Here is a 23,686-nt window from a genome sequence, read left to right on the forward strand (position 1 = left end):
CCAGGATTGCTATCGTCCCATATTTCACAGAGACAGGGGGCCTGAGAAACCACAGTGCCAAGTGCCAATCAGTACTGGGGGACTAAGGAATACGGGATGGGATTAAGGCACTGCACAAAGTCACAGAACCAACAAGTTCATCTCCACCAAGAGACAGATGAGCCCTCTTCTAATGCTCTTCTGTACCCACGGCAACAGAGGGACTGGCTCTGGAGTTACTAATCCTAAGGGGCGGAGGAAATACATACAGCATGTCAGGGCAGTTGTCCGGCTTGTCCAGAAGGCCGCCCTCCATGACGAAGCGGAGAACTTGCTCGTTGGACAAGCCTTGGTATGGTTGCTCAGCCAGTGTGGCAATTTCCCAGAGGACGACCCCAAAGGACCTATGGGAGAAACAAAACTTGAGTAGCTCAGAAAAGGATGGGCGGGATGGGGTCCCCTTCCTTGTTAGCGTTTCTTCAACCCTAGGTGCTGAAAAAGCTCCTCGATGTGGTGACAGCACTTTGTATGTCAAACCAGCTACCTCGCTAAGTGTGGGCTATCTGGCCTTCTCTGTGACTGCTAACGCTCCCTGTGAGGCCACTACAGCCCAGGTGGCGTGGCGGAGGCAGCTGAGGTTACGAGGCTTCTAGCATCCCTCACACAGTTTCAACTTCAGCACCTGGTCCCAGCCATTACTTGGTGGATACAAACCCAACTAGCTTTCACTCAGCACAGAATGCAGAGGACCAAGTCCCCGCCTGGTCACTGGCTTGGGACAGCCAAGTATCTTAACTGTCTCTTTAGGGGATGGGATTCTGTTTCTTTTTTTTATCACAGTTTGCAAATCTCTTTGCTGATGATGGTTCTCCACACTACTGCAAAGGAGGATCTACTTGGAGTTCTTAAAACAGATGGACACCTGGGCTCCCCAAAGCAGTTCTGATCTGATAGGTGTGAGGTGGCTGGGGAGCTGGGTCTTAGATGTCTGAAGTTGTGTAGGATCTTGACTTGGATCAAGGAAGATGAAAACTCACCCCTGACAGAACTCAGGAGCCACTGGCTGGGGAGGGGGCTGTCAGGTAGGGAGCTGGGGTAAGCTGCACTGGCCCATGGTGCATGTCATACCTAACGAAGAGTCCTTTGGCGTGGAGGCTGGCTGAGGTCTATAAACTCAGCAGGCAGAGCAGTGAAGTGTACTGTTTGCCTGTCAGCCCAGAAAATCAGATGATAGGAGATCCATGTGTGCAGAAACTTCAGAGAGGTAACAGGGTGGGACTGTCAACTGCAGTATGAACACACCTTCTCAGAGAGAATCCCCGCCTTTGCCAAATCCTCCCTGGCCTATCTGCTCTCTCACTTGGGTTGTGTTAATGGAATAAAGCAAGTCCATTGCAAGCCAACAGGAAACTTTGGTAACCCTAGTGGGGATGAGCCCCACAGAAGAACCTGGGGCTGGTGATTTCCACTTAGCACTCTGAGGATCCCGGCCTAAGCTGAAGCAGGAAGCCTCTGATTGGATCGTAATGTCTGGCTCGTCACTTCGGCTCCCTTCCATGAACAAAAGGTTTTTTGTACAAATTGATACTAAGCAATGTTAGACAGGAACAGAACCTCAGCAGTCAGACCCAAGGTTCTTCGGAATGAGCAGTGACTAAGACTTAGTCTTCAAATTGTACAAAAGACCCAAACAAGCCACACTCTGCAGTGAAATCATGGTTCTGAAGAACTTGGGCTCAGAGAAATGGGTTTCCTGTCAACTTCAGTCACGGAATCTGCCTTCCAGAGCCTCCAGGACCACATCAGAGGTGCTCTCTGCAGGCTGCAGTGCCCACCCTCACGTCTGAAATACGGCCTGAGTCAAGCAGTGATGTATGTGGCTTTTCTGTTTTTGTTAGCTGCAGGCTGGTCCTGACAAGGTTCCCTTCCAGGCCAGCTTCCCTTGCTTCCAGCGCCTTCCATGGCGTACCACAGGCTTCCAGGCTCTCAGTAACAACCTTGGCCCTGAGCTCTGACTGCCTTATCTAGACGGCTGGCTACTTGACTCTTGAGGAACTCAGCATGTCTCCGTTAACTCTATCAAGCACCCCGTTTTCTTCCTCGACTCCCTGCAGCCAGCATCCTGGTCCACACCAGCAGTCTGCCAATATGGAGGATATGAAGACAGAGCACAGAACAAGAACGAAGATGTCTAGAGACACAGGCTGGCCTGCCTGCCCTTGTGAGGGAGGGGACAGTCCCTGGAACATTTCCACAGAAGCTCAAATAACAGCTGTGATAAACGTAGTAGATGGGATTCAGGGCTTGGCTTGACTTAGAAGTCCCTCCCAACGCCATGTTCCTAAGGGCTCCTACAAAGCCAAACGAAACTCTTTGAAATTTGTTTTGGACTTTTACCTACTTAGGAACAACTGTCTTATGATTGTGAATTCAGTCTAAAAAGATCGCCATTCTTCCAAGAGGCACAACTTCAGTGAGAGCTGAGAAACACTTTATCCAGTCCAATGTCCTCGCTGTCCTCAGCTGTATGCTCAAAGGCTGGGCTGAGAAAACAAATATCCAGAGCACCGTCCATGCAATAGCATTTGACGGAATGAATTTCAAACGCCTTTCCTCTTTCTACAGACATTTCCTTGTTGCTTTGTAACGGCTGTGTAGTCCAAGTGGAGGAAATCGGCAGGGAGCACCCCGTGTGCCCCTTGCTGAGGCTTGTACTGACAGCTGCTACCCAGAATTGGGGTAGAATGAGTCGACATGAGACTTCACTTTCATTTCCCTCTGCTGACTCTGCTTTTCTACCCTGCAAGCTGACCTCTAGGAGCTACTAGGAGCATGAGTAAGCCCAGAGTGAACAGATGAAGTGTGGCCCTAGGTGTGCCCTCGCCTGCCAACTCCTCTAAACAAGCAGCCGAGTACTCTGATTTGACAGAAAAGAGGGAACTTCGGATGAGCTAACTGCAGGACAGGCCTCATCCTTGAGTCAGGAAACAGCCAGGCGGTGCTGGGTCAGATTCAACAGCTATTTCCAATTTGCACCTGTCTTCCACAGAAGAGCCAAGGCTCTTGAGTAGGAAAGGTTCAGGAGGCTAAAAAAAATGATGTCAGCCACTACTGGGATAGTTCCTCTGTGTGGTCATCTTCAGTTGGAGTAAACAACTACCGTTTTTGTCACACAACAGCAACGGGATCCCCCGAGAGGAAAGCCAAGACACTTGCTGACATTCGAGGAGGGGGACGTGCCAGGGCTCTCGCCTGCCAACAACTCCACTTGTATTTTGGAACCCGATGACCTCTACACAGCGTTTCCAGGGAGCGGCAGTAAACAGTACTACAGAGAAGTCTCTGCACCCCTCGACCAGCGTGCTTCCACAAGACACTTTTGTTTCAAAGGAAGATGCTTGGGGTCAGCAGCGACAGACATCCATGGGTGGGTGAGTGTGTGTGTGTGTGTGTGTGTGTGTGTGTGTGTGTGTGTGTGTGTGTGAGACATTGGGTGGGACCAACAGGAAACCACAACTGACACCCTCCAGCCTTGGGTTTAAATAAAAGCGCTGCCTGCAATCTGAAGGTTCAATGGCAAGAGCACATACATAGTCCTAAGCTACTGAGAGTGAGAAAAGGAGAGGGAGGAACAGGCAGAGGAGAAATAGACGGAAATGAAGGCTCAGACTTTGGGCATTTCTCCGCTCCTTGGAAACACAGTATCAGCTTGAAGGGGGAGAATGTTGGTTCTACATACTCCTTGGAGTCCCACAAAAACCTTCTTGTTCTAATAGACTCCACACAGGAACATCTCAAAGATGAAGGGCTATGGAGCACTGAATGCTGAGCTCAAGCTGGCAATGGGTGACAGTGAACGGGGACCAGGAAGAGAATGACCCGGGAGCCCGCAGCTGGAGGGTCCAAGCTGGCCATGCAGGGGAACTTCCATACCAGACATCTGAATGAGTAGTGAAGACTCCATCCTTGAGGGACTCAGGAGACATCCAGCGCACAGGCAGCAGCCCCTTCCCCCCCTTTCGGTAGTAGTCTGTCTCATAGATGTCTCGTGTCATGCCAAAGTCTGGAGAGTGAAGAGAAGACACAGTCACTTAGCTGAATCAGGTCTTGGGGCAGCAGCAAAGGCTCTGTGGCTGCCCCAGAATGGCGTCCTCGGCCTTTCTCCACATTTAAGGTGAGACGCGTCCTTGCTGCACTCTTAAGAGGCTTAGTATTACAGCTTGTAATTTTATAAGGCAGGCAGAGTAAGACAAGATCAGTCAAACACAAGACATCTCTGGTCTCAATAATTTATAATCTGATTCCCTTAAGAAGTTAATTCCCTTATTGCATTTAAAGTGAGAGGCTGTTTGCAAATTATAGAACACCATGATTTATCAAGAAAATATACATGGTGCAGACCAAGGCCGAGTGACATGCAGTTTTAAAGCCTGATCAAATACGCTGGAGGATGTGGACCTCATTTACTTGGTAGCATGGCTCTGATACTGAGGAAAAGGCCTTTTACCACTTAGTAGGGGAGAAGATATTTGGACTAACAATTCATGAAGATGAAAGTACACAGTGAGCAGCTGAGATGCTCTTTACCAGGCTCCTGGAGCTATTACCCAACACCCTTTCCCAACACAACACTCCCACTCATTTTTGAAAATTTCTTCCATTTTCTGAGTCTCCTGAAGGTGTCACATAATTATGGTTGATGGCAGGCTTGCTTTATAATCTCACATTATTGTGTCTTCATCAAATTTTGATTTTCCACTCAATCACACCATCTTTTCTCAGATAAACTCTTCTATTCTCCTTCCCGGGAGAAAGAGCTGCTCTACCTTAAAAATGTCCCTTCACATCTCTAAGTGGTGCCACAAAGAGGTCCCAGAGGCCAAGCAAACCCCACGGAGAACGAAGTTTCTTGGATGTTAACCAATACAATTGACTTGCACTGTGTACGAACTACCAGCTGCCTCGGGGGAACAGACTTGGGGTGTGTCATCCCTGAGACAAGAGGCACTGGGGGACACTGAGGAGCCCGCCTGAGGAGGAAAAAGGAAGTGCTCAAGTCTCATCCCTGAATTAATCCAATGACATGCAAATGAGAGGATCTGCTTTGACTTGCATAACAGGGGAATTCTAGAAAACAATCTCTCTTTCTAAATGCAAAAGAAAAACAGAACAAACCCTATCTTCCTAAATACGCACACAAAATTTAATTCAAGAAAGAAAAAAAAAAAATCACAATTCCAAGAGAAACTATCCTCCTGAGTGTGCCACATGGTTAAACAGCGAATATAATCCTTACTGATTTGGATTTGAAAAGGCAAGAAGCACAAAAAAGTGTTTTTCCCAATGGTAATGCAAAGTGGGGCAAGAGCAGCCTTAACCGAGTGTCCCCTGTGCTGGGAGGAGTTCACGGGAGTGCAGGATGAGGACACAGGCTTGCTGTCTACACCAGGTTCTTCGTGCTCCCGTCCTGGCTGTCCCAGTACCACTCTTATTTCAGAGGAGGGGAAACATGCCCCTCAAATGACAGGAACTCGTCCCAGACCACCCGGGTACTTGTACAGTGGCTTCCTTTAAGGAGTAAAGCATGTCCCCATGCATCAGTGAGTGAACGGGAGGCAGGAAGGATCCATCTCAAAGGCATGGTAAGAGGATGGCTTTTATCTAGAAACTCTGGGGCAGGATAGCCTCTTGGCGGCTGACCACCAAGCTGGGCTCCCAAGGGCTCCAAAAATGAGCATGCAAACCCAGGGACAGGTATGCTGGGGGACTCTGAGTAACTCCAAATGACGGATGTCTGCTCTATAATACAGCTGCATGCCGACAAACCCAACTCCTGCAATCAGAGCAAAATGAAGACAGAGAGCCCTACTTTGGATACTTCTGTAGAGAAAATATTCATTGGTCACTTAAGAGACCAAAGAGTTCATTTAAAAAAAAAAATCACTGCTAGGGTTTAGGCAAGTAAAACATCTCTAGAACGCATGCACGTTCAAGAGGTGGCCAAAGGCTAGCGGCTGATAGCTTTTGCTGTATGCTGTCCCCTCTGCTCTTTCTCAGGATGGACACTTGGTATGTTTCTGAACTGCTGTCTTATCACAGTAGGAAGGTAAGGGCCTGGTAAACGCAGGTGGTTTCCTGAGGAACTTTGTCACTACTTAAAAAAAAAATTATTAAAAGACAAATAAAAAACAAAGCCCACATATAAACTGAAAGGCTGAGGAGTGTCTCTAGCCAGTGACCAGAAATAAAGTCCAACCGGTGTCTTAATATCACAATGTGCTGGCAGCAACAAGGGGTCTAACGGGCAGGCAGGCTGAGCAGCTACGGTCGCGGTGGGAAGTCCTATGTATGACAGAAAGGTCAAGAGCCTGGAGCTACCACTGGAGGATGCAGCTCAGTGGGAGAGTGTTTAACTAGCTTGCATGAGGTCCTGGGTTCAATCTCTGGTAGTAGGAGAGGGGAGAACTCTGAGCCGAGCAGTCCCAGGGGTGAAAGCCAGTAAGCAGTGCTCTCCCTCACCTCACATACCTACCTTATCACTACCACTACTCTATGCAGGGGCTTCGTCATGGGGCAATGCCTCCTAGGAACCTCATAGGCCTATGTAGGGACAATGTTCTTTGTAAGCGAATAAACTTGAGGGGGGATTGGATGCTGATTTTTATCTTCAAACCAAAATTATTTGAGGAGGCAAGCTGTCCTGATTGTTTCTGTAACCCACATTCTACCTGAGAACCACGGCCCCTATCTGGACCACCACGTAAAGGTGCTCTCAGGATTACAGCCAGAAATAGACAATCACACATCTTGGCACTCAAGGACAAGCCACTGTACCTCGGGGACATACTGAAAGCCTATCCAGGGGCAGTCTCACCCCTGCAAAGGTCCTAAAGCACCCGAGAGTTCAGTTTCTGCTCCAATCAGGAAAGCAAAGGACACACCTCCAATTTTGACTGTGAAGTCTTCAGCTACCATGCAGTTCCGAGCAGCAAGGTCTCTGTGGACGAACTTGTTGGCGTTGAGGTACGCCATGCCGTCTGCAATCTCTCCGGCCATCTGGATCATCTTGCTTAAACTCGGAGGAATTAGGACTACATTATTCTGTTGCTGATTTAAAAACAAAACAAAACGTGAGCATCTGGGACTTTTTTTTTTTCTTTCCTAACTGTAAGGTTTATTCTAGGTGTGGCAAATCCATGTTCATTTAATCTGAGCACCACAGGAGGCCTGCAGGAAGTCAGGACTTGCTCAGGAGGAACCTATCATTGCTGAGCTCTGGTGCGGTCTGCTCGTGATAAAGTCATGTGCTTGTTCCCTGACCATATATCACAGGGCAGCGAGGGGAAGTATCAACTGTACTCCCCTTGGGTCCATCATTACCCTTTCTCTTTGTCCACTCCACACCCATGTGCATGAATGATGTTAGGAATCACCTTTAATTGCTCCTCCATCTATTCACGGAGGCAGGGTCTCCCCATCAATCCCAAAGCTGGTTAACAGAGCTTACTCTGGGCATCCCGATTCATCCTTCCAAGGCTGGAATTACAGGTGGACTGCCACACCCACCCAGCATTTACTGGTGTCGGGGACCTGAACGCCTATCCTCATGCTTGTGGGGCTTTAACCAGGGAGCCATCTCCCCGTCCACTATTTCCTATCTGGAGCAGGACAGAAGGTATTTCCAATGAAACAGCAAGTTCTGGTATCAAGGATTCTCAGTTACTTAGGTTCTCACTAGTTTAATGCCCCTTTGACTTCCGCAATCACAAAGCGCAAGAAAGAGGAAGGACAGCACACCCGTGCAAAGGCCAGACCGAACAAGCATGCTTCCTAAATGGACACCACATGCTTGATTCCCCGTGTAAGCCGCCAGGACGTACTCGTCTTCACCCCCTTCTTCTAAGGTGCAAAAATCTGGAGACTAATGCTTTCATCTTGGCTTACTGTTTTTTATGGGCACTGAGGACAACTCAAGTTCAAATGAGTTCACCTTGGGGGAACAAGGTCAGTGACCACAGCATGGACAAAGACCCTGTTTTGCAGAGGAGGGCAATGCCTTTGGCACTGAGAAGAATTAATCTAAGAAGTGATAAATTAATTCTGACAAAATAAGCTAAGTTGTGCCTAAGGGGCTGGTGAGATGGCTTAGCTGGTAAAAGCACGCTGTCAAGACTGAGGAGACCTATGTTCAATCTCTGTGGTGGTCTAAAAGAAAACGGCTCCCACAGACTCATAGGGAGTTGCATTACTGGAGTAGGTGTGGCCTTGTTGGAGGAAGCATGTCAACAGGGGTGGGCTTTGACAGTTCAGAAGCTCAAGCCAGGACTAGTGGCTCACTCTCTTCCTGCTCTCTGCAGATACAGATGGAGAACTCTCAGCTACCTCTCCAGCACCATGTCTAACTATGTGCCACCATGCTTCTCACCATGACAACCATGGACTAAACCTCTGAACTATAAGCCAGCCCCAATTAAATGTTTTCCTTTGTAATAGTTGCTGTAGTCATGGTGCTTCTTCACAGCAATAGAAACCCTAAGACAATCCCCCAAGACAGGGCATGGTAAATGAAGAGAACCAACTCCCTCAAGGTGTATCCAAGTACACACACACACACAGGGACACAGACAGACATACAGACAGACACACACACAAATCTGAAGGCTCCCTGTCACCCCAACTCCATGTGAAAACCATGATCCCACAGTTTAGACACTAACTAGCTTGTGTGTCTATATCGATACAGCAAATTATATCTTGGTTTCCCCAAGTGCAAACTATCTCATACAACACTATGAAGTCATCTCACTTTCCTAGGTCCCGTCCATCACCCTCCTTAGTTATTTTGAGAGTCACAGGAAGACCACGACAAGGATTTGAGATCACATTATCTGGGCTGTTTCACACAGGCCTCACGTACTCTAGCCACGAAGAACACTCCGGGAATGCTGGCTCTTGCCCAGGGTTGCTAAGTTCTCATGGGATGCTGGAATCTAGAAACCAGGTAACAGCCCTCCAGCACGCCTAGGAGTACTCTCTGTATTTCATGATAGACTTAGTGGAGCTCATTCATTTATTTAATCATTCCCACTTCAATTCAGGGGATGTTTCCAGGGGATGTGACAGCATCTGGAGGAAGCCTGAATCTCCCATTTCTTTTACACTGGTACTTCCCCCTCTCACACTGTCTTTTAGTATCTCTAGGGTTTTAAATATGCATGGCAAAGTAGGACCTCTGCAGAGGACAAGTATTGAGGCTCCTAACACATATTGGAATAGGAATGCTGTGTAAGTGTTCAACAGGAGGCTGCCACTCACCATGTGAAAAACAATCAACAAAAAGGATTTAATTATATGCAGCAAAGGCTGACTTTTTGTCAGTTCATGGTATCATGCTGTCATTTTCCCCTCATCGAAAGAGAGTAGAAATCTTTAATTGGGTTATAGCTCCCTAAGATGAGCACACATCCATACATCTCTCAAGGTAAATATGTAAATCCCAATGGGGAAGAGGTAGAATATACTGAAGCTAGGTATAAACCCTGGAGCTAGGGTAAAGACACTGGAGCTGGGGTATACATGCAAATATTCTTTTTATCCTGACATGAGTTAGAAAGACAAAATTTAGATCAGATGAATTTAAAGGTAAGTTTTACTTCTGAAAGTGGCTTTTAGTAATTGACCTTGTCTCTTTATGTGTTACTAACATATTATGTATATGGGTGTTGTGCCTGCATGTATGTCTGGGCACCACTTGTACAACTGGTGCCCATGGATCCCCTTAGAACTGTAGTTAGACCATTGTGAGCTGCCATGTGGTGCTGGGAATCCAACCAGGGTTCTCTGAAAGAGCAGCCAGTGCTCTTAACGGCTCCTTGGAGCCATCTCTACAGACTTTATCTGTGCCTTATACAGGGGAAACTGAGACCCCGAGGCCTCTTACAGTTGCCTGAGGATTGGAGGTAACCAATGGCAGAACAGCCTTGAGGTCACAAGTTAGGGGTTTTATTCTGTGCCTGAATTAGGAATGAAGGGAGTTATACACTTCCTGATTTTAGGAGGTGCCTCAAAGGACCACTCTCCAGGCGTCTATTGGATTAAGCTTTTCTCCTTCTGTAGAATGGGTATTAGTGGGGCAGGAAAAGGCTCCACCAGGAACTTGGGACCGATGCTGAGAGAAACTGAGGCTGGCAGAGTTACCAGCGATCCATTCAGAGCTTCAGAGCTTATGGCTCTCCTCAAACTCCAAAAGCACACACTATAAGTAAATGAGGATATTTGTAAACAGGGACTCGGGACTCAAATGAAGGAGCTGCCCCTTGGGAGATGTTTAAGTTGTAGAGGAAGAGAAAGCAAAAGCTGACACAGAGAATGGGAGCAGAAACAGAAAAGGGATGAGAAATGTTTCCCTTTAGAGAGAATGCAGGGAGACAAGCTGCTTGTCCACAACAAATAAAGCCAGGGTCAGAATGAGGACATCGGAGCCACTGAGGCAGCCCCCTAAAAGGCAGTTGGCCCTGGAAACCTAGCTCAGCGTTTGCCTAGCAGTTTACTCTTAGACTTAAGGACTTATAAATCAGACTCACACACGCTAAGAAGGGGAAGACCCCGCAGTGACCAATGAACAGTCACACAGGGCCTTACCAGGCTTACAGTGTGAAATTTCCACTAGACTAAGCCAAGATCACGCAACTGGGATGATGATCACTTCCAAGTTCAAGCAGGACACTGGCTTATGATCCAGCCTGAAAGGCTGGCTGGTGCAGAGTTTGAGAAGTCTCTAAAGCAGAGTCAGTGTAGGGGAAGAGCGACATTTGCCATCAAGGTAAAGGGGGCAGCATGCTCGTGTGTGTGTGTGTGTGTGTGTGTGTGTGTGTGTGTGTGTGTGTGTCTGTGTCTGACGGACTACTGGGCAAACAGCTGTCTTGTGCACTGACTGGGTAGGGGCAAGGTCGAGGCACCCGCCAGCCTAAACACTGAGCTTTTCTAAGCACACACAAACACAGCCCCGGGACGAAGAAAGGGCACTCTCTGAGGACCACGACAGGAGAAAACGCGTGCTGGGCAGAGTCTATTGCCAAGTCAGTAGGGGAGGCCAGCCAGGGCGAGTGGAAAGGCTGTGGGAAGGGTTCCCCTGATGTCTAGGGCAGGGAGGGCTGTTATGAGCTGTAGGCAGGGGTGGAGAGAATGCAGAAACAGGAACACAGAGATGTTGAGGTGGACTGGATGGGATCCGAAGACACACCAGATCCTCTCACAAAGACTCCAGTCCGCCTACAGTTGGACGCTTTTTTTTTTTAACTGAGGGGACCCACAACGAGGCATGCAGCAAGACACTCAAGGCTGAGAAGTAAAGGGATTTCAACACACGTTTCCTACAAGAGAGCTCCCGAGGGAAACAGAACAGGTAAGATGACACAGGGAGAATCAAAACTGACCTCTTCTGGCCTTAGAGACCGAAGATAACTTTTGAGGTCCCCACGTGTCATTAGTTCCATGATGACCAGGGTAGGCTGGCCTTGGGACACCACACCCAGCAACCGGACCTGGAGGAATCAAGAAGAGAAGGACTTCAGAGGGGAAGGGCAGCCCACATGATGACTTATGCTTCCTGTGGCCAGGAGCAGAGTTCTGGTGAGAGGGTGAGGCCTCCACCTCTGAGATCTGTGGGTAACAGGAATGCAACAGGGAAATGATCCATTGGGTAGAAGGCAAGGCGGCCATCCCAGAGTTGTGACGAAGGGCACAGCAGTGGCCCTAGGGATGCTTTCTGTCCGTGTCTGATCCTGGGGTGTCAGATCCTCTTACCACATGGTGACAGTTGAACTCCTTCATCACCGAAGCCTCGTTGAGAAACTCGATTCTTTCACGCATACTTGCAGCCTCATTGACGGTCTTGATGGCTACTCGGGTTTCAGGCTCATCCTTGACCACGCCCTTAGCCACTCCTTCATAGACCATCCCGAAGGACCCTTGTCCAAGCTCCCGGCTCATGGTGATCTTCTCCCGAGCTACCTCCCACTCATCTGGCACATACACTAGAGAGGAAGAGACAGGGATTGAAAGAGGCATGGAAACAGCCCTTGCACAGACGCGAGAATACAAGAGACTGCTCCCCAAAACCCGTGAAGGAAAGTATCGAGGCACAACAGCGTCCAGGACAGGCACTCAATCTTGGAGGATTCTGTGACACTTTGAGGGTAATCCCAGCATCTAAGAACCGGAAGGAAACAAAGAAACCCAGACAGGAAAGAAAGCAGTGGTTCCCCTGTCCTTCCTTGGCAACAACAACAACAAAAACCCAATCTAACAAAAAGAAAAAACAAATTAACCCTAAGAGACAGAGAAAGCAGGACCTTTTGCCCATCTTCGTCATGGAATTAAAATGAATGGCAGGAAAGAGAGAGTAGTAGTGGGGAATGGATGGGAAGGGAAAGGACCAGAGTGTGTATGAGAACAGCTAATCTCCTCCTTCTTGGATGAGCCTAGAGGTGAGAAGGATCCTCTTCACGCTAGCTATCAGAGCACCAAGCCCCAGGGTAGGGTTTCTGAGAACTTGAATATGGCTGCTCCAATCGACATGGGCTGTAAGTAAAACATACATCCTATTTCAAAGACTTGAGGGGAAAGAGATGAGCTCGCACGTGGATGAAGGAAGAAACAGGGTGGGAGGCGAATGGGAACTACAGTAAAAATCCAAAATGGTTGAAGGTGTCCTGCAGGCGGCAGAATGCAGTTCCGTCCCAGCATTGCTGTTTCGCTGTTCAAGTGATTTGAGTTACTGGAACGCATGATGTTTTTAAAAAATCAACTTTATGTACGGGTGTTTGGTCCGCAGGTGTGCACGCGCAGCGCACCGTATGCATACAGTGCCTGCGGGGGTGGGGAGGGGCGGGGAGGGGGGCAGAAGACTGCACCAGAGCTGTGGAGATACAGATGGCTGTGAGCTGCCACGTAGGTGCTGGGAATCAAATCAGGGTCCTCTGGAAAAGCAGCCAGCGCTTTTAACTTCTGAGCATAATTTTTAAAAATAAAAGTTTTAAAACCTAACCAAAGGAACAAAATCAACCCCGGAGGTGGGGCTGTAGGTCAGTGGTAGAATGCTTGTCCAGTGTGGGAGAGGTTCAGGATCCCCACTGTGGGGGATTCTCCAGTGAGACACCGGAGCTCTGGGACTTGGTGGTGACCCCAGGCCTTTGGCCCGGACTCTGTAACCTCAGGGCCCTCCCTGACAGGAACCTGAACAGAATTCCTTCTCCAGCTTCCATGTTTGGTTATGTTTGATCTGGTTGAAGTTTTCGGAAGAAAGGAGACAAAGAGAAGGAAAGAAAAAAAGAGGAAAGCTGGTAAGAAAAACCAAACACAAGCTCCATTCCACAACTTCAGTGGGTAGAGTAAGAAGCGAAGTAATATTAAAGTAATACACGAGCCCTGTAAGAAGAATATTCATCTCACGAGAACCATCATCCAGCATGGATACCCACATCCCTGTCTAAAGGAGGGTGCTCAGCGGATACTGCCTGGAAGCCAGAAGCAGGTCCTGGCTCAGAGATGGGACAGGGAGGGGATTGCGGCTGTGTTTGCTTTTATGCTTTTAGAAGACAAGCTACGTAGAGCTGAAGCCGAGAGGCCACTAGCAGGCCACCCCAGTGACTCTAACGCCCGTGTATCACAGGCACTTACCTTTAAGTGATGCCTTAAGGGAAGAATGTTTATTACAAATCTGGTGTTGGGAACACCACCAATTTATATGCTGAAGAATGTAACAAACATATTGTGGTGGTTTGAATAGGAATGGCCCCCACAGGCTCATATATTTGGATACTTGGTCATTAGGAAGTGGCTCTACCTGACAGAGATTGGGAGGTGTGGTCTTACTGGAGGAAGGATGTCACTGGAGGTGGGCTTTGGGGTTTCAAATGCTCAAGCCAGGCCCAGTGTCTTGTTCTCTGCCTGCTGCCAGTGGACCTTGATGTAGAATTTGTAGCTACTCTCCAGCACCATGTCTGCCTGCACGCCACCACGTTTCCCACCATGACAGTAGCGGACTAAGCCTCTGAAACTGTAAACCCCAATTAATCGTTTTCCTTGTAAGGGTTACTGTGTCGTGGTGTCTCTTCACAGCAGCAGAACATTGACGAAAACATCTACTTATCTATTTAGTCATTTATTCCTATGAACCACAACGTAGTTCAGGCTCAAGTCAAACTTGCTACGTAATCCAGGCTGGCCGTGCATTTACAATTTCGCTGCCTCCATCTCCCCAGCTCTTGGGTTACAGGTATATGTCATTACACCCGGCTCCAACACACATTTTCCTATTTCATGGCCCATATGCGTCCGGTAATTTCTCAACTAGGATTCTGTCCGCCCTAGGACTCCGACAGCTTGTGACTCTGCAGAGGCTGATCTTGCTTAGGAGAGCAGAGGAAATAAGGTCTTTATATTATCTCTCAGTAAAGATGGGGGCCACTGTCTCCATTTATTATCTCCAAGGATCCAGGCTAGCTTTTAATGGGAATTAACTATGTGGCTTGACAGAGAACATGGAGTTAAAGCCAATCACGTCCGTTCTTTGGGAGGTCCCTGAAGTTAATGCCTTCAAACCTCCTTCTAAATTCAATCCAGCAGCTGACTTTAGCCTGTGTACCTCAGCGTCACCAGCCAGAGTGGTTCATAAGTGCGTACAATGTTATCAGCGCTTTCCTGTAGGGGATTCTCAGTGCGCTCTTGACAACAGTGACATGCAGATTAGCTTCGGGAGAAAGAAGTCTTTAAACACCTTGGAGCTGCAATGTCACTCTGTAGTTCTTTGAGGAAAACTGCTTGGGCGGGGCTTGTCAAAAGGCCAAATAAATCAAGTTCAGATGAGGTGACAGGGTTCTCACCTGTTGGCCTGGGTGGCGACCAGTCTGTTCTTGCTTTGTTTTGAAGGAAGAAAAGACTATTTCTCTAGCTCCACCCCCTTTTCTCTTTCACAAAAGCAGTCATTGGCCTGGACACCATGGCGGCACGGTGCTGGCTACTTAGGAGACTGAGATGGGTGTGAGCGTCACTGGAGCCCAGGAGTTTGAGGCTAGCCTGTATAACACAGTAAAGGGGCTCGAACTTGAGGCAAATGTCCTAGCACTAAGTTACATAGCCAAACCTGCTCTGTTTATTTTTAAAGGAGAAAGATCTTTTCCACAAGTAACTATGCTCCTAAGTGTGGTGCAGGCCCTCCTAGGGTATTTTCTATGCTTTATAGACACAAACATATGCAAGGAAAACCATACATATTTACACAGTGCTTTTAAATTACCCAAATACTTCTCTGTTTTTTATATTTGAACAGGAGAACCAATCAGAACAATCCTATTTCTTTTCTCCTGCACATCTACTTACACTTCGGCAGCAAGAAAGGAGCAAAGAAATATTTCTCCTGAAGATACTCCACCAAGCTCACGCCCCTGTGTATTCACTGTGGGCCTAGTCTAGCCCCTCCTGTGGCCAGCTTCCCTCTGTGCCCCAGCAACCTCATAGTCACATCACACCATCAGGATTCAGGAAAGGGCTGGGGATGCCGCCTCGTCCTGACTTCCCACTGTTCAGCTGTGTGAGCCTGACCAAGTGCTTCTCAGACATTCTTTCCTGGCCTGCATCTAGACAGCCATGAGAACCACTACAGCAGCTTAGCGAGGAAATGGGATGGTTTCCGGAAAGGCCCCCAACTTAACGACTGCATTACAGGAGTCCTTCCCAACTTACCTAAAATGTCTGAAGTTAAGCACTAGGTAAAAAAGAGACAGTTAAAAAAACAAAAGAAAAAATAACCACTAGGTACAACTAGGTTCCAAGTCAGTAATTAAGTGACTTCCATTAGTTATTGCTAAGGGGAATATAAATGGGGGGTAGCTGTATGACCCCAGTCAGGACAGAAGAACAGAGGGATTCTGAGATCATACATAGCTACACAGCACTAACTGGCCAGGGAACAACCACTCAGAACTGCGTGGTCAGCGGCAGCACGTCCTTCACTAGACGACAGTAATTAGAGTGTTTCTTTCACTCTGCTGTAGGATTTCAAGCAACCGAGTGAACCGATTACTAGTCCGTTCACATGCATCTCTACAGCCTGGTTTTCACTGGGACATCTCAGAGTCCCAGAATTTTTGACAAAGTCACTGAGTGCTAAAAATGTTATTAAAAGAAAAAAAGGAAATGCTATCAAAGGCAGATCACTTCAAAATTATGCAAAGCTTTTATCCAATTAATGACACCGACAGCTCCCATATTCCCCCACCCTGGTCAGGATCCTTACCATCAGCGGCACTGAAATACTCAGGGTTCACAGAGGCATACAGCACTCCATTGCCCAACCTGCTGTTGTTTCTGTCAAAAAAGAAGAAATTCAGGTCAACAACCCCATCTCTATACATGGCTGTGAATGCTTTCATCTTTTTTTCCCTTCCTGATTCATGACTTATCTTGAGAGAGAGAGACGGAGAGCATGCTCACGGCTAACGGGACCCTTATCTGCACTCCTGATTCAGACCCTTCAGCTGCTTTGGTGGCCTCAGATTAGAGCTTTTAAAGGAACATTTGTTTCTTTGCTCCACTGGAAATAACAAGGCTCACTCGAGGGGAGGGCTGAACTGGCGTGCTTGGAGAAGCTCTTCACAAGCCAGCAATCTGTGTGCCAGAACAGCCGAAACATCGGTGGTGGTACACCTTTAATCCCAGCACCTGGGAGGCAGAGGCAGGAGGATCTCTGTGAGTTCGAGGCCAGCCTGGTCTACAAAGCGAGTTTCAGGACAGCCAGGACTATACAAAGAAACCTTGTCTCGAAAAACCAAACAAGGGGAAGATGGGTCCTGAGAAAGAAACACCCCCCCTTTCCTGCCATTAATCATTAGGGAATGCTTTTTTGCCTCTGGAGAATGTGTGTCTAGGAACTCAGGTTGTCCAGTCTACACGGTATCCCCCCACCGCCCCCCATAGATGATCTATGTTCAAGTTCAAATTATCAAACCAGCTGGCTACAACTACCACCTTCTGCTGGCCCAGACACTCACCTCTTTCTATGGAAGACATACAGCATGATTACCAGGCCCCCCACAATGAGCAGGATGGCGACCGGCAGAGCAATGATCAGATGCATGAAATTCTCATATGTCGCTGCAGAAACAAGAAGAAACAGGAAGACGTCAGCTGGTGAATAACTGGCTTGGCTTGTTGTTTTTAATCTATGGTTGGAAGTTTGATAAAACCATTTCTGAAAAAGCTTTTACTCCCCCCAACACACACTAGGAATCTTCAAGGTAGTGTTAGGACTAGCCCAGCAAACAAACTGAACTGTTTGGAGAAACAGGTAAATAAATAAGAATGGAGTATATACTTCTTTTAAGTACTCTATATTCTGAAATAATAGCTCACAAATGATGGCCTGAAGGCCAGGAATTTTTGTAGGTAGTTTCGTCAAAGTGCATACATTTGCTGGAGCAAAATGAACAGACTCTTATACATGTACTAACTGCTCATGTTACGCTGATCTCTAAGGAAGTTCCCCGGACAGCTTGCTCACCACCACCCCTGCCCCCTACACTGAGATGATACTTCTTGTCGATGTTACTCTGAATTTCCTACAAAATATGTGAAACAAATTCAAGTCTGAGACGATAAGAGCTGACCACAGAACCTGCTACCGGTACCTGTGTGGCAGACGATGGGCACCGGGGGCTGAGGTCTCTACCCCTGAAACTTCTGCCAGATGTAAGAACTCAGTAGGCAGATAGGTGCAGAAATGTGAATGTACCCTGGGCAGGAACGCGTGAGAAAAAGAGGACACGGGGAAGACAAGGGACGGCCCCTCAGGAAAAGTCCTTCAGCCAGAGTCTTGCGGGAGAAAGGTATGCTTCCCCTCAGGTAAACAGCCTCTCCTACAGCGGGATGGCTTACAGATGGCACCGGACGGAAGGCAGTTGAGGAAGGGGTTTGGTTCAAGGTCAGTGGTTTCCATCCCATTTTGCAGATTAAAAGGAGTGAGCGACACAGCATTAAAGCTATGAACGTTCCACAACAATGACCAGGGCATCAAGACATCCCCGAGTGTCCAACAGTGGCACTTACATCTTGGGGTAACCCAACAGCTGTGTAACTGGACTTAGGGTCTACTCAACGGGAGGAAATTCTTGCCTGATACTGTAAATTCAGCCTACTACCTGTGACCGATGAGGCCATGAACCTTGGAGAAGAACCCACTACTCCTTCCCTAAACCAGGATACTTTCTAACCGCATTCTAAATACTTATACCCACAGAGAAGCGCAGCTCGCAGTCCTCATCCAAGGAGCTTCTTTTCTGCTGCAGATGGAGAGCATTAGAGAAAACTACACCTGTTCAAACGCAGAACAACGGACCGTGGGGTACCCATTTCCAAGTGAGACACCTACATCACAACCCCTCTAATGAAGGCTCATGGGACACTCCAGCAGAGTGGGTGGTAAGAGTCTGAGAGACAGAGCACCAGGGTGTCTGCGGACACGGTACCTTTTCTAGACAGGAGAGTGGCATACATGAAATCTCAACAACACAGTGACCTGAACAAGACCTGCGCAGTGACACCACCAGCTGCCATGCTTACTAGGCTGGGGGAAATCTCCTAAGACTCCACCTTCTAGATGAAAAGCTACATACAGGCAATGCCGGGAGAAAGAGAATCGGTTTTCTCCAGGCAACAGGCTCCCTGATAGGTTATCCAATACCAAGTGGTCAGCCCTAAACACACATACATACAAATTGACGCTTAAATGAGCTTGGCAAGCTGTATATACATACATACATACATACATACATACATACATACATACATACGTGTGTGTGTGTGTGTGTGTGTGTGTGTGCTGTGTAACAACAATAAAGTGGTCACATGTTTGAGAGGGAAGGGGACATGGGAGGAGTTGGGGGAGAGGAATGGGTCGAGATGATATAAATACAGTACTCATGTAAGAAATTCTCAAAAACTGAAACTAAAACATTAAAAATTAGAAAACAAAACAAAACAAAAACAACTACAAAGCATTCAGTGAACTCCTTCAAGGCCAGAAGTAAGCTGATCAGATTCATGTATTGGGGAGATGGGTGTGTGTGAGGACAGACTGGGGGACTCTGTGCACTCCCAGGTTTAGGAGGAGTTAGGGGAATATGCCATTCTCCCTGGGTATGTTGTGGATGGCTTAATTCAGAGCCAGGAAGAAATCCTCTTCTATAAGCAAGACCAGAGAGCTGACCTAACTTTCCCCGGGGCTGCATTGGCCAATGGCAAGTCAAGTTCTCAAGTGAGAGCCTGGCCCTCCTGCAGTCCTTGTTCATAATAGCCCCAACACAAGAACAAGGAGGTTCGAGCGCATGGCGGTAAGCACAGCAACAGAGAGGCCGGATTCCAGATGTGTATCAGAAAGAATCCGTAAGCCCTCAGTTACAATGGAAAAACAAACAGAATTAGTGGCTGGAGAGAAGTTGAGTTCTTATCTGACCGACCAATGGAACACTGATAAGGAATTGGAAGGGTATTTTGATGTCAGCATTCTGAATTTCAGGTTTGTTTTTAAGAAGCCTGTAGTAACTACTAGACACCCAAGCAGATGTGTCTACACTAAGGCTGATAGGATGGCTATGTGGGTAAAAGCACTTGCTGAGTCACTCTGAAAACCTGAGTTCAATCCCCAGAACCCACTGAAAGGCAGAAGAGAACCAACTCCTCAAAGCTGTCATTTGATCTCTCCATGTGTACCATGGCATAAAAGGCCACAAGCGCACATCGCACACACAATAACAGTAAATAAAAAAATAGAAATGTCTGCTTGGAAAGGAGCTGGGCACTCACTGGAGACATCTACATGGACCGTAAGCCACTCACCAAAGGTTAGTACATTTCTAAAAATCTATTTACTCTTGAACTATTACAAAAGCTGAATTCACTTTTCAAATTAAAATTGTTTTTTAATCCAGCATCTTTCAAAATGAACGAGGTTCGGCACCTTCCAATTGCTGCGAGGTGAGGAGCTCACAGCTTTTCTTTTCCCCTAGACAGTTCTTGGTTTTGTATTACTGATACCACCGGTCAGGCTGCGCTGTGTTCTTACTGAGCTTCCCATCTCAACAGGGACACAGAGAAACTGGAACGCATCCAGAAGAACAAAACTGTTAGATAACTGTCTATGCAACTGGTCCTGAAGAAAAGGCTGGAAGACCTGAGAATGCTTAATCCGGAGGGGAGAACGCTGAGGAGGAATTTAATAGAATTCAAGCACACAGAGTTCCTTAAAAACAGCAGGTGGTGCGGAGTTTTCAGGGCACTCCTCCTCTGAGGATTAAACACAGGGAAAGCACACTAAACCACAGCAGCAGAGTGTTGCTGGAACCCAGGAAACTTCCCAGGAGCAAAGAAAGGGAGCAAGCAGCTTGAATCCCTTGTCAGGTCTGCCAGCTTCCGTGGAGAAAGCCCATCAGAGGGCTTCAGAGATTCCCCAGTGGTGTCCCGGTCTTGATGTTAGGAACACCGGCAAAGGCAGCTACAAGCATGCTCGCTCTCTCCTAAGGAAAGCCATGCCAGGCTCACTCAGCTCCAGAAGCCAACATTGCTACTTCGGAGAGCACTACCAAACAGACCCAGGCTGTGTACCCTGGGATAAGCAGCAGGGTGGGGAAGGGTTGGGGGGACTATGACCAAGCCGGGGCAGACTTGCAGAAACAGCAGGGCTCCAGTGTTGGGGCGGCAGCACATTGTACTGTGGTAAGAGGGCAATGTTCCCCAAAGGCTTGGACGTTTAGGGCTTGCTCGCCAGCCCGTGGCACTACTGGGAGGTAGTGGCAACCTTAGGCGGTGGGTCTTAGGGGGAGGAAGTTAGGTCTTTTGAAGGTAGGTGTCCTCTGAGAGAACTGTGAAACCTGTCCCCTTTCTCACTTTTGGAGGTAAGCCTCTTTGCCTCATCATGGACTTCTTGCTTGTGATGTTTTGTCTCAGCACAGACCAAAAGCAACAGAGCCAACCGACTAAGGACTACAACCTCTGGAACCGTGAGCCAAAACAGATCTTCTCTCCCTCTGATTATCTCAGTGTTTTGTCACAATGGAGAGCTACTGGAACATCACAATGGAGAGAGAGCTACTGCAACATCACAATGGAGAGAGAGAGAGCTACTGCAACATCACAATGGAGAGAGAGCTACTGCAACATCACAACGGAGAGAGAGCTACTGCAACATCACAACGGAGAGAGAGCTACTGCATCATCACAATGGAGAGAGCGAGCTACTGCAACATCACAATGGAGAGAGAGAGCTACTGCAACATCACAACGGAGAGAGAGCTACTGCATCATCACGATGGAGAGAGAGAGCTACTGCATCATCACAATGGAGAGAGAGAGCTACTGCAACATCACAATGGAGAGAGAGAGAGCTACTGCAACATCACAATGGAGAGAGAGCTACTGCATCATCACAATGGAGAGAGAGCTACTGCAACATCACAACGGAGAGAGAGCTACTGCATCATCACAATGGAGAGAGAGAGCTACTGCAACATCACAATGGAGAGAGAGCTACTGCATCATCACAATGGAGAGAGAGCTACTGCAACATCACAATGGAGAGAGAGCGAGCTACTGCATCATCACAATGGAGAGAGAGCTACTGCAACATCACAATGGAGAGAGAGCTACTGCAACATCACAACGGAGAGAGAGCTACTGCATCATCACAATGGAGAGAGCGAGCTACTGCAACATCACAATGGAGAGAGAGAGCTACTGCAACATCACAACGGAGAGAGAGCTACTGCATCATCACGATGGAGAGAGAGAGCTACTGCATCATCACAATGGAGAGAGAGAGCTACTGCAACATCACAATGGAGAGAGAGAGAGCTACTGCAACATCACAATGGAGAGAGAGCTACTGCATCATCACAATGGAGAGAGAGCTACTGCAACATCACAATGGAGAGAGAGCTACTGCAACATCACAACGGAGAGAGAGCTACTGCATCATCACAATGGAGAGAGCGAGCTACTGCAACATCACAATGGAGAGAGAGAGCTACTGCAACATCACAACGGAGAGAGAGCTACTGCATCATCACGATGGAGAGAGAGAGCTACTGCATCATCACAATGGAGAGAGAGAGCTACTGCAACATCACAATGGAGAGAGAGAGAGCTACTGCAACATCACAATGGAGAGAGAGCTACTGCATCATCACAATGGAGAGAGAGCTACTGCAACATCACAATGGAGAGAGAGCTACTGCAACATCACAACGGAGAGAGAGCTACTGCAACATCACAACGGAGAGAGAGCTACTGCATCATCACAATGGAGAGAGAGCTACTGCAACATCACAACGGAGAGAGAGCTACTGCAACATCACAACGGAGAGAGAGCTACTGCATCATCACAATGGAGAGAGAGAGCTACTGCAACATCACAATGGAGAGAGAGAGCTACTGCAACATCACAACGGAGAGAGAGCTACTGCATCATCACAATGGAGAGAGAGAGCTACTGCATCATCACAATGGAGAGAGAGAGCTACTGCAACATCACAATGGAGAGAGAGAGAGCTACTGCAACATCACAATGGAGAGAGAGCTACTGCATCATCACAATGGAGAGAGAGCTACTGCAACATCACAATGGAGAGAGAGAGCGAGCTACTGCAACATCACAATGGAGAGAGAGAGCTACTGCAACATCACAATGGAGAGAGAGCTACTGCATCAACACAATAGAGAGAGAGCTACTGCAACATCACAATAGAGAGAGAGCTACTGCAACATCACAATGGAGAGAGAGCTACTGCAACATCACAATGGAGAGAGCGAGCTACTGCAACATCACAATGGAGAGAGAGAGCTACTGCAACATCACAATGGAGAGCTACTGCAACATCACAATGGAGAGAGAGAGAGCTACTGCAACATCACAATGGAGAGAGAGCTACTGCAACATCACAATGGAGAGAGAGCTACTGCAACATCACAATGGAGAGAGAGCTACTGCAACATCACAACGGAGAGAGAGCTACTGCATCATCACAACAGAGAGAGAGCTACTGCAACATCACAATAGAGAGAGAGCTACTGCAACACCACAATGGAGAGAGAGCTACTGCAACATCACAATGGAGAGAGCGAGCTACTGCAACATCACAATGGAGAGAGAGAGCTACTTCAACATCACAATGGAGAGAGAGCTACTGCAACATCACAATGGAGAGAGAGCTACTGCAACATCACAACGGAGAGAGAGCTACTGCAACATCACAACGGAGAGAGAGAGCTACTGCAACATCACAATGGAGAGAGAGCTACTGCATCATCACAACGGAGAGAGCTACTGCAACATCACAATGGAGAGCTACTGCAACATCACAATGGAGAGTTGGCACATAAGCTAACTGGTGAAGACTAGAATACCTGGAATAAATGAGGAAATTCAGATCATAACTGACAGAATTCTCTATCTCATTATTCTTAACACCTAACTCTAGGTCCAGCAGCAGCAGACACACAGAACCTTAGCTTACTGTTTATAATTCTATTCACCTCTGTCCTTTTGTTACTTGTCACCAGGAGGATTTTCAAGTGTATCTTTCAACACCTGGAACTGACTAGGTGGACCATCAGAGTTTTAACTCACATAAAATTATGCTATACATATATACTTATC

General features: G+C 47.6%; 1 protein-coding gene across 1 annotated transcript in view; it reads right to left on the reverse strand.

The window, feature by feature from the left end:
- Positions 1 to 23,686, reverse strand: part of Igf1r (insulin like growth factor 1 receptor) — a 290,743-nt gene that overhangs the window by 14,088 nt on the left and 252,969 nt on the right. The window contains exons 14-20 of the mRNA XM_052714606.1: positions 17,031 to 17,133; positions 16,277 to 16,347; positions 11,785 to 12,014; positions 11,415 to 11,522; positions 6,921 to 7,086; positions 3,913 to 4,042; positions 249 to 383 (exon numbers count right to left, since the gene is read on the reverse strand). Coding sequence (XP_052570566.1) covers positions 249 to 383; positions 3,913 to 4,042; positions 6,921 to 7,086; positions 11,415 to 11,522; positions 11,785 to 12,014; positions 16,277 to 16,347; positions 17,031 to 17,133 — 943 coding nt within the window. The remainder of the gene's footprint in view (positions 1 to 248; positions 384 to 3,912; positions 4,043 to 6,920; positions 7,087 to 11,414; positions 11,523 to 11,784; positions 12,015 to 16,276; positions 16,348 to 17,030; positions 17,134 to 23,686) is intronic.

Source organism: Peromyscus californicus, unplaced genomic scaffold (assembly GCF_007827085.1).
Source record: "Peromyscus californicus insignis strain IS unplaced genomic scaffold, ASM782708v3 Scaffold_4__1_contigs__length_199733344, whole genome shotgun sequence".
NCBI classification, from domain to species: domain Eukaryota; kingdom Metazoa; phylum Chordata; class Mammalia; order Rodentia; family Cricetidae; genus Peromyscus; species Peromyscus californicus.